General features: G+C 41.0%; 1 protein-coding gene across 3 annotated transcripts in view; it reads right to left on the reverse strand.

The window, feature by feature from the left end:
- Positions 1–12,061, reverse strand: part of CUTC (cutC copper transporter) — a 720,869-nt gene that overhangs the window by 351,128 nt on the left and 357,680 nt on the right. For all 3 annotated transcript variants that reach the window (XM_044056718.1, XM_044056716.1, XM_044056717.1), the window contains one exon: positions 6,471–6,680. In XM_044056718.1, the coding sequence (XP_043912653.1) occupies positions 6,471–6,680 (210 nt within the window). The remainder of the gene's footprint in view (positions 1–6,470; positions 6,681–12,061) is intronic.

Below are 12,061 nucleotides of genomic sequence, written 5' to 3' on the forward strand. Positions count from 1 at the left end.
GGGCAAAATGCAACGGGAACCTGGGTGGCTGGACCTGTAAGAAATCCTTAACTGCATAGATTTAGGTTTTTCTTCCATCTTTTTTAAGACCTCCTTTGCCTTAGTGCCAAATAAGTTGTCTTTGTGCAAGGGTGCATCCAACAATTTAGATTTAACTTTGTCTGGTAAGGGCTGTTCCTTAAGCCATGCATGCCTTCTAAGGACAGAACCGGTGACTGCTGCCCTGCAAGAAGCTTCTAGGGTGTCAAAACCCCAGTGCAAGGTGTGTTTAGTTACTTGACTTGCAGAATGCATTAACTCTTGTAACTCTCTAGATTCTGCACAAGCAGGAAAGGAAGGCACTTTTTGTTTGAGGAGTTCCAAGGTATGTTGCTGAAATTTTAACATATGGAACTGGCAATTTAGTGCTCTGATAACGAGTAGCAGAAGTGTATACTTTTTTACCCCATCTGTCTAGTACTCGGGAATCCCTATCGGAGGGGGTGAGATTCTTAGCAGAGGTTGCTTTAATTCCTTTAGGCCCTTGAGAAATTACCTCAGGGTCAGCAGTAGGATTTTTAAAAAGAAATTTGTGAGAGTCAGGGACTCTAATATCTATTAGGTTTTCTGGGTGCAGGAGGGAGGGTGTCAGGAGTCCAACTAGATTCCAGGAAAACATGAGTCCTAACCCGGCGGCGGCGGCGGCGGCATCAGGACTGGGGGAATGGCCAGGGGTCTGTGCTGTGGAAGATCTAAGAATTCCCTGAGTCTCTTTTTAGACAGAGAAGTCCTGACATTCCCACTGGAAATGCTCCCTTAAGGTATGAGGGGTTTCCTCAAAGGAAAAGTCCTTGGGGGAGAGGTTGAAGGAATGGAGTCCTCTGTATCAGAATCCTCATAAGCAGGGAGGGGTTATATGTCTTCATATTCAGATGCAGAGTCATCAGACCCCTGTTCAGACAAAACTACTGGGGACAGAACTCTCTTTTGGAAGGGGTAGCTTGGCTTCCCCTGTTCAGCATAAGGTCTTCTGCCATTTTACGCATTTGAGACCGAGGCAAGGAAGCAGGTGCCTGAGATTGGGTCCTCAGTTTCTTGGGTGTGGTTCGTACCCTGGACCGTAGAAAGTTGGTAGTTTTTGAAATAACGGTAGATGCGAAAGAAGTCTGTTTGAGAAAAAAGGATCCCCAATGGGGTACTTAGCTTTAGAAGACTTCAGCTTCAGTTTGGAAGACGAAACTCAGGTAGTGGCCAACTGGCACTCATGTGAACTGCTTCTGCTTCAGGCTCCGTGGAAAGAAAGACAGATGTAATGGTGTCTGCTGCCTTACTTTATGCTATTGACGACCTGACGTCAGTCCTGAAGCGACAGCAACTGATGCAGAAATACTAAGTCTCTGGTATTCGTGCCGGCTGAGGGCTACCCTGGCAGGGATAACCCAAATGTGATGACTGCAACAGTGAAACACAAAGAACATCTGATAGAGTGTCTTGACGCAGAATCAAATGGAATTGTGTACTCTGAATCAAAGAGAAAAGAGAAGTCTAATCTCTGGGAACAGAGAAAGGTCTCTCCACTACCTCAGAAGTAGAATGCCTTGTAGAAAAGGTCACCAACAGATCTGATAAGGCATGCTTATGGACTGTCGACTCCCTCTGCCCTGAAGGCAAACTACTCGAAGAAGGAGTAGGAGTTGAGCTATCTAGCTCCAAGGGGCAGAGACGGCTCCGACAGCTTCAACGTCCATTCAAAACACCCTGGAGCAGGTGCAGATGCTATAGCTCCAAGAGTCCGGCTCTTAAGTTCTTGGCACTGGACCACTCAGAGACACCATCTGAGTCAAAGATGCCAACATATTTCAGATATGAGGATGACAACTCTGGGACTATCAGATCAGATGGCCCCGAAACCAAAGTTCAGATTGGAGAAGTAGCTAACAATGGGAGAGTGGTACTGACAAGGGTTTCCAGACCCAATGGGTTTGGAACCATAAGAACCTCCATTTCAATATGTGTCCTGAGGACCTTCCTCATTATCCTGTACATCAGCTTCTATCAGACTCAACAATGAATGGATGAGATTGTGGAAGATCATCCTGAATAGTGTCTTGGAGACTTTTCCAAAAACGGGAAGGGAAGCTGAGAAGAGATCAAATTTGGCAGAAGTTGAGGTAACCGGATCTGGGGAGATTCTTCTGATCTGGGTCTCAGATCCAAAGCTGGCTGATCCGATATTTTCACTACTTTGACAGGAGGTTCAGCTACAGGTGCTGTAGAAGTAGAAGGATCTGGATGTCTTTTTCTTGATTCTTTAAAGAGAGAATCTCCATTTTTACCAACTCTTTTGGAGGTTTGAGACCCACAGGCTGTTGAAGCAGATTTGGAATTAACTTGTTTTTTTCTATCTATCAAGACCTGTGAATTAAATGCCTTACATATCTCATAGTCAGAATCAAGATGAGACGGGCCTAAGCAACAGATGCACTTAGATTGTGCATCCTTGTTTCATATTTTAATAATACTCACTAGAGAGTTACCAGCAACCACATCTGTACACTAAGCAAGCAAACGAGACCTGGTGTATGTCAGGTAACTAGGGCATTATGGGTAAAGGGAGAGTTTTAGTGTTCCACGAGCTGGAAGCAGCGGCCGAGTTTGGTCAAAGAACTGGATTGGAAAGCAACAGTTGAGGAGTGAATAAAAATGACAACATCAGATCAGATGTTATATTCCTCGAGTTCTGCAAATTATGGGGGGGGGGGGGGGACTACATTAAGAAGTCTCTTACATTTAACACAGTATTTAGGTCAAAATAAATTTCATAAACTCCCATCCTTTCTCTGACTAATGGTTTACAACAACCAACTAACTCAATTGAGAGCACATTCTCTATAGACACCAACATGGTTTTACCCAAGGTTGGGGTACACAGACAGCATTCCTTGCATTAATGGACTTAATTCTCACTTTTACAGATAAAACCCCACTTACTAGTACTTACTTTTTAACACTTGCCCAAAGCATTTGACATGGTCTTCTCTCAGTGGAACAATGCGTTTCATACGTTTCTTTTCTACAGTCACTTCCTGGTTCAACTTTCCTTTCTCGATAGGTTTTTCATAAAAAAGTCAGCTTTTCTTTGTCTTTGTGCTCAAGCATTTCCCAAAGGCTCTGTTCTCTTCTGTTGGTTTTAACTCACTCTCTTCCCTCTGACCTTCACTTGTACAACCTTATACTAGATGTTAATAGGGTTATTTTCAGATTCACTGCTTCCCATTTGAATAATCTCTGAACTGTTCAAGTTAGATAATCTCCTTTACTTGCCAAATAATAAACATCTACTTCTAGACTGAATTAAGTCTAAGAAAATCTACTCTGATACTAAGGCTACACTAAAATTAATCTTCCCCAGCTATGCTCTTCTATTTTTAATCTCTACATTTAAAGAGTTTCTTCCTTTAAAAGCACAGGTGTCAATATCAATGTTTCACTAGTCAAAAACGTTTACTTAGATCTCCTCAAATCTAAAATCAAATGTACTCTTTTTGCCAGTCATAGACCCTCTAGCCTTCTTACTCCACTTGTCCAGAGCAACTACTAGTAAGGGTGTCATTCAGTCTTTGTCTACTTGTAGTAATACTTTCTTCAATAATCAACACTACATTCATGCTGCCTCCAACAAATTTTGCAGGTTCATCCTCTTTGTTCCTAAATACGAATATCACTGGTAAACTCTCCATATAGCCAACTGGCTACTGACCATAAAGTATTCAGATTTATTAACATTACTGTTTAAGAACCTAATCTTTGTCCCTTCACTCAAACCTGGCTATATATTCGCTCCAAAATTGATACTCATCACTTCCTTAAATTTCATACCCAATAGGACTTGATTTACACAGACTGCTCAGTTCCCTCAGTTCACCACCCATAAGTTATCAGTATTGGGCCTTGCATACTAGCCATCCTTCTAGATAATAATATCTACACTTTTACATCTATCACCAATCAGACTGGCTTTCTTCCTCAATACCCTCAGCTACTGTTAATATGTCTGGCAACAGAAGTCTTCATTTTACTGGGTTTACATAAAAGGCTACTTCACTTTTTGGTGGCTTCACTGCCTTCCTCTAATCTGATGTGCTTCAACAGTCTGGTACCCTCTCTATATAAATTATATTCAAATCTTGTATCCCAGACTTTTTCTAACTGCAGCTACTCATCTTGTAGTTCCATTGCCAATGGCTGGATAAATACATACATTTTTTTTTGCAAGTGTAGCTCTTATATGTGAACAGTTTGCTAATTAGGCTATTTCACTGTGTTTTAATTCAATGCAATTATTTTTTTTATTGTGCATACAGTTCTAATTATTTGCTACTGTATGTTTATTAATGAAACTCAAATTGTTTATTACATGAGAAGTATATTTTGTAAGTTAAATATGTTATCCTCTACAATGCTGGATATCAATATGTTTCTGGGCAGTGGCTATACTGTATCCTTCAGTTAATTATCACAGTTAACACAGAAACAAAAATGTTTAATACAGTAAAATGTTATTTAGTGAATAGATACACATTACATGCATGTCTATTTTGAGCATATCTAGCCGTCAATGCTCTTTGGCACATACACCTGCACAAACATTTGACATGTTAACAGGGTCTACTCCAAGAGTAAGCTGCAGAACTCTGCTGTACAGAGTGGACGCTACATTTATGTTCATACAATAACTAGGAAATACCAGTGATTATTCGAGTGGCTCCCCATTGTTTTCCTCACATGTGCTTAATACTCTACAATTCGGAATCACCAGAATCCACATGGATGTCTTATACAAAGCATTACTTCCTCCCTTAGTACTGCTGCCTACTGTCTGGATCTTCGGGATCACTCTGTAACATGTGATATAGAATGAAGTGGCTTCCTTTTAATGTTCATACATGTATCCTTTCCCACAGTAGTGCATTGTAAACAAGGAAATATTAACAGTGTTGGTCTGGACAAAACAATAGCTGCCCAAGTAATCAAAGCTCTATTTAACAACTTCCAGGTTAAGTCTCCACCTTGTCACTCCACATTGCCTAGCTACAGCCTCTTGTAGGATCATGGCAACAGTGTGTGTGTTGTGGGGGGAAAAAGAGATGAAAGCCCACCACTGTTCCCATTTCTACATTTTCCATTAACAAGGTAGCACAAAGCTAGCAGCAATAGCATAGATGAATAAAGCCCTGATTACTGCCCAGGTAACCAGATTTCAAGTAGAGACTCAGGTACATGATGGAGCTGGCTAGAGTGTGAGAGTGAGCAGCCATGGTAGCGCAACCATTTCGGAGAAAGGCAGGGGCACTAGCTCACAATTTAGTGGCAGCTAGCAGGTTCAATAGGTACTGCACCTGTGGAGCTTGAGGATGAGTATATAGCCAGGTCAGCATGTGGAGGCATGCTCCATGCAGCAGGTAGCATTCTGTGGAGCTCATACAAATATAAGGGAAGAGAGTACCCCACCCGGGGGAGTGGTAGATCACTCAACAGTACTAGAAAGCTGGCTCACTCCCTACTACCCAACTCCTACTTTTGAGGAATAAATGGGCCAACTGGGCTACCTGGACAGGAATGAATGGACCATAGGGTTATCACTTAGACCTGGAATGCCTGGCTTTCACCCCATGGAACAAACTGCAGTGAAAGCAGCCAGGAAGAGGTAAAAACCACAAGGGAGCACTGTCTGACTTTCTTTGAGATTAATGCAAAGTACATAACCTAGCGCAACAACAATTAAGTCCTACACACCTTGTACACGGACTGCAACTGGCAAATATGAAGCCGAGCTATGCATGTAATACAGAGACATTTCATTAAAATCACAAGCATTGCAGTCTGAACACTTATGTCTGAATTACTGTGCACTCAGCTACACTAGGGATAATTTACAAACTGCATTTTTATAGTCAACAGCCAATGTACAAGACTTGAGAGAAACAAAGCAGTTCAACCAACATAACTGTAGACAGAAGGGAACAAACAGTCACAAATTCACCAAAATCTACTAGATTGACACCAAAAAAGAAATCAAGGGGCATGAGGTTGTTTACATCTGTGTGTCATCACAAAACCAGATGCAACTAGTAGCACAGAAAATAACAGAATGCAGTAATTTATCAAAATATTAATGAGTGCTGCCACTACTGGTGAATGGCTTATCATTCTGGCCTTCTGTTAATGCCAAGAAAAGTGTCAATCAAGGATCTTTTTAAATATCTTTTCTTCAAATCTCAGTGCCTTTCAATATATGCACAGTACAATTGCAATCATGACTGATGAATTACTAGCTTATGAAGTCAACTGAGTTTATAAGGCTGTATTTCTAGACAAACTATTATGTCACATCAAAGCAAATGGTTTATGTTTTGTACAATTCCATCAACTTAACATAGCTTGAAATTTAAAAAGTTATAAATTTATGAAAAAAGCATGCATCTCTATACCTAGGAGTTCTGAACAGAGTTCTGCATCTATTCTGCCATCCTCCCTCAATGCTCCAAACACAATACCATCGACCCCATGACTCTTTGCTAGGTGTATATCTGCTTTCATAACTTCAACTTCTCGATCAGAATAAAGAAAGTCTCCTCCACGAGGTCGAATCATAGCAAACACAGGTATCCTTACATGCTGCTTTGTCACTTGAAGGAGGCCTGTAAGAGTCAAGGGCAAAAGTTAGACATTTACACAACTGTGCAATCGAAACAGGCTGCAGTAGAAAATAACTCAACTATACATTTATTATAGCTTGAGAATCAGAAGGCCTGGTGAGAGACAATGCTGTCCCACTTCAGTGATATATGGGTCATTAAAAGTTAGAGAACGGCGCAGTATAAAACAATACTGTCTAGAAATAAGCAAGTTTTAATTTACGTACACACAGACATGTCTGTATCTATCAAGATATATATATATATATATATATATATATATATATATATATATATATGCCGCATATATGCTATATATATATATATATATTACACACATACATACATACACACACACACACACACACACACACACACACACACACATATACATATACATACATATACACAGACAGATATAGATAGACATAGATACAGATCCCCTGACCAAACTAAACAGGAAGCAAAGAGGGTTAATTAATACTTCAAGGGTTAAATAAAAAAAAAATAGCTTCTCAGGCAAAAGACAACCAAAAATCTTTCTACAGCTATGCCTGTAACCTTAGGGGAAATATACAACAATGCACACAACTTATTGTAAATGGCATAACCCACACTAAACTGGAGGCAATTGCCATCCTTTTGGCTTATAGGTTCAGCTCAAATTTCTCCCCCCACTCTGACAGGACATATGAAATACCACATACCATAATCCCCCCAACTATTACTAGGGAACAGGTCATCAATGCACTTTCCAAGGTCAACAACACTGCATCGATGGGCCCCAATAACATACCAGGATGTTTAATAAATAGTACGAAACATGACCTCTATGGTCCACCTGAATTCAACTGAAGCCTTCAGTCAGGTCTTGTCCCCAAGGAATGGAAGATGGCTACTGTCATTCCCCAGCACAAAGGAGGTCCAACCACTGATACAGTTAACTATAGGCCCACAAGTCTTACCAGCCTCATATGTTAGGCCATGAAAAAGAATAATTATGGACATAATTAATGAGGACACAGGTAACCTACAAATGTTGAACCCATCATAGTTCAGCTCTGTTAAAGGAAGGTCATGCCTATTAAATCTGGTGGACTTTCTGAGAAGGTCATCACAGCACTGGATGAAGGTAAGGCTGTGCACACAGCCTACCTCAACCTGGCCAATACTTTTGATACAATGCCCCACTAAGGCATCACAGACAAGCTCACTAACTTGGGGATAAACATTTCTATCACCCACTAGATAGAAAACCCGCTCAATGATAGGACCCAAGAGGTCAAAATAGGATAGGCCACCTCAATACTGGGCCCGCTCCTTTTTGACATCTATTTCTTTGAAATGGAAGCAAATGCTGAAGATTTACGGCTGACCAAGTTTGTGGATGATTGCAAGCTGGAGGTTATCATTAACTCTCCTGCAGACACTAGCATTCTTCAAGAAGGTCCATTTCTAACCAACAAATGGTGCCAAAGCCATGGTCTTGCACTGAATGCTAAGAAATGCATAACTGTATACTTTGAGACGTCAACCATCCCGACTAATTACCATGTTGTTAATACACCCCTAAGAGTCAACCCAGTGGTCAGGTATCTGTGTACGTATGTAGACAGCAGCCTTACCTTTGACCACCACATGACCACAGTGGCGAGGAAATCCTTTATGTTGTGCAACTTCTACTTAAGGGCATGGTATCTAGGTCCAAAGAGGTCCTTATCTCACTGTACTGCACCCTTATCAGACCAATCAGAGTACAATGCTCCCTTTGGTATGTACCTGACCAGGCATATTCAACAACTAGAGCAACCTCAGAGGTTCCTTACAAAAAGAATACAAGGCATAACAAACTTGCCGCTTGCAGAGTGCCTTAAAGCCCTTTCCCTCCACTCAGTCTCCTACAGATTGCTGATCTATGCCTGGCTTACAAGGCATCTGCAAACCCCAGACTTATTAATCTCCTACATGTTTGCAAGTCAAACAATAGCCAATAATACAAGGTCTAGGGACCGAAATTTTGCCTGTAACAAAAACAGAACATGTTGTAGAGACAGATGTGGCCAAGAGTCTACTCCTCCTATGAAACAGGCTTCCCATCCATTTGAAGCAGAGTTTTGTCTATTACCCAGTTAAAGTGCAAACTAAACCAGTGGATGAGGAATAGGATATTTATACTGGGGCTGGCACCCATGTCCTTTATGGACAGAGGTAGCTTATAAATGCCTGTCTCTCAATGCCCTGTTCAAATACAGACATCATTGTAGGCTTAGAAAGCCCCCTTGGGTCGTTAGCCTAGTAGCAGTCTATAAATCTCTTTCTCTCTATAGATATACATATCTATGTACACACATAAACACAACACAATCAGTGCTTTTTCTCCATTTCCTTCATGGGGCTGGTGGTGTTGAGTTAGCAGTCATTCTCTCTCTCTCGACTCTATCTTCCATTCCTCATATATATATATATATATATATATATATATATATATATATATATATATATACACACACACACACACATTACACACACGCATACACATATATACACACACACGTATCTACATAAACAGTTATATCATGTATGTGCATATATACACATCTATATATCTATCTGCATCTACATCTGTATCTATCTATAGCTATATCTATATATATCTAAAAATATCAGTCTATCTATATCTTTATATCTATACATCTCTGTGCACATATTTCTCTCACTCTAGATATATATATATACACACACACACACACACACACATATATATATATATATATATATATATATATATATATATATACACACACACACACACACACACACACACACACACACACACTTGCAGCGTGATGGTAAGATTTTGTTGTGGGTTTTTTTTTTGTATGGTGGAAGCATTACTTTAATGGTTTCGATCATAATAGTCTCGTTTGTGGTGGTTTTTTACATTCTGAAAAGGTCGGCCATTTCAAGTAGACCCATATATATATATATATATATATATATATATATATATATATATATATATATATATATATAGGGGAGAAGAAGACACACACACTTGTGTGTGTGTGTATGGATTCCCCTCACTAACTCGAAGTTTCAAAACTTCGAATTGCAAACGGTAGAGACCATAAGACTGAAGTTTTGTGCTCTAAAACTTCAATTGCAAAACGGTAGAGCACTTTACAAGACTGAAGTTTTGAATCTTTGAATGGAGATCACTATAGAGTGCGGAATGGGAAATTTACTATTTTCCTCACGGTAGTACGATTTTTGGAGTTGGTATATTTATTTAGCAGGGGTGTGGAAGTGCAGTGAGGCTTGCCCCCCTGCAAAAAATAGAGGCCACGCGATTTAGCTAACTGGTACTGAAGAGACACACATCATCAGTTCATCACGCCAGGGTCTTGGATCCAAGCCGTAAAATACCAGATGGAGCCAAGGCTCTAGCTCCTCCATTTCCCATGATGCTCCAAAATCTCTGACCCCCTGTGGCAGACTGAGCTTGCTGCAATGTGCTCAGTACGGTTCTAATAAGACTAGGGAGGGAGAAACCCCAGTCTCTTTTCCTCAATCTGCAAGCAGTAGGGAGACTCAGAGGAAGGTATGAAGAATGAATACGTAGGATAACACAGATGCCAAGTACATAAATCAACCGATGGGCATTCAAGTCACCTATCAATGATAGATCAGGAGCCCCACAAAGCAACACATAATCCCCAGGCTTAAAGAAGGACATGCCGGAGCACAGTGTAGGCAAAAGGGAAGCCCGCTCCCAGAAACCAGACCAAACTTGTAGTGAGAAATAAAAATGTGTGATACATTCAAGTGGTGCAGTACAAATGCCAATAAAAAGCCCTAAACAATGGGACCAGTGAACAGCCTGATGTTTCCTGGGAACCCTTGCTAAGTGATTAAGATCACAGACAGCAGAGATGCAGCTAGATATCCATTTAGAAAAGAAAACACCTTAGAACCTGAAGGCTACGCTTTTTAGGAGAAAGCCACAGAGCTATTGCTCTGACCTATGAAAAACTTTTATCCTATGGTGGTGGTAGAACCATACTATTCAGTGAAATATCCAAGGTAAGTGATATAATTTCCTTGTTGAATAGTTGAGGAAGAAGATGCTCGAATTCGTATGCTGGTTTGGCATGATTTGCCAATCTTGGCAAGAAGGAGGGGTTCATCCCAAGAGAATTGGTCTCGGTGAAAATCGCAAGCGAAAAGTAATCAAGAGTGCTTACAGTTCCCACCTCCCAGCCAAGGTAGAGTCACCAGGAAGTGGGTCATCTTCCAAGCATTTGCGAAATCAAAGCCGCGAAAACTTAGTAAGCTCTAAAGGAATCTTCCGCCTGCCAGTGGACCGCAAAAGTGGCACGAGGTCCCATGGAGCAAGTGTGGGACCTTAATTGGGAGACCAAAGGTGAAAAAACTCTTCCATAAATGCAGCAAAAGCGAGAAGAAAAGGTACAGTCGAAAGAAGTCACCAACTGTAGTTTGGACGGAAAAACTTGGTTCCTGCTTGGAAAAGGGAGGAGACGGGGAAATGCCAGGCATCTGGTACTGGAAGCAGAAATGGAGAAGATTTAAGCTATTCAGATAGAAAACCCTTTACTAATCACTGGTATTTTTGAAAGTAGGGTTTGGGGGGAGGCGAATTGATATGTTGAATGGGATGGCCTGGAATGGTTTTCAAATAATTTGAATTGAAGAACCATCTGTTAATGAACGGTCTTGAAGTTTTGAGAGAGGAAGTCTAATGGATGTAAAATCAGACCTAGGGATCCAGTACCCAAGGGGATACTTGAAAGAGACTCAGACTAGTGGGAAACTACAAGGATAGGCTGTAGGTGTTAGGAGTGTTGAGTCCTCAACCTAGTAATTCCTTTTTAGTGGAACCTTGGGCCATTAGGGGGGAAATAGAGGGTATATGAAAGGAGACCCAGCTGGGGCCAGCAGGCACCTCTGATTACTTCCCTGAGGAGGGATCAGGCAAAGCAATTCGCGCCTGTATCTAGTGTGCTGGGAAAGTGTAAACAGCAGCAGCACTGTCAGGGGACCCAATTGTCAAAAATCTCTTCGCCACTGGAGGATTTAGGACCACATCTGCTGAGGACTCTAGACTGATCGAATGAGCTGTTGGCCAACATGTGCTGGAATCCCTGTGCTGCAATGAGGAAGTGAAGTCGGAAGACTCACCTGTTCCCACACCTCATATGGCCTCTCTGTACAACAGGTAAGTAGCCATGTTCCTCTACTATGATCAGTACTTGCGGCAACTGCCATGTTCGTCTGAAATGCAATCGCCACTAGTGAAAACTGTTTTAAATGGATTGAAACTCGTTCCTCACTTCCTTTAGAATGTTTATATGCAATTTGGTCTC

The sequence above is a fragment of the Protopterus annectens genome, chromosome 14.part0, assembly GCF_019279795.1.
Source record: "Protopterus annectens isolate FY-2018-M chromosome 14.part0, PAN1.0, whole genome shotgun sequence".
NCBI classification, from domain to species: Eukaryota; Metazoa; Chordata; order Ceratodontiformes; family Protopteridae; genus Protopterus; species Protopterus annectens.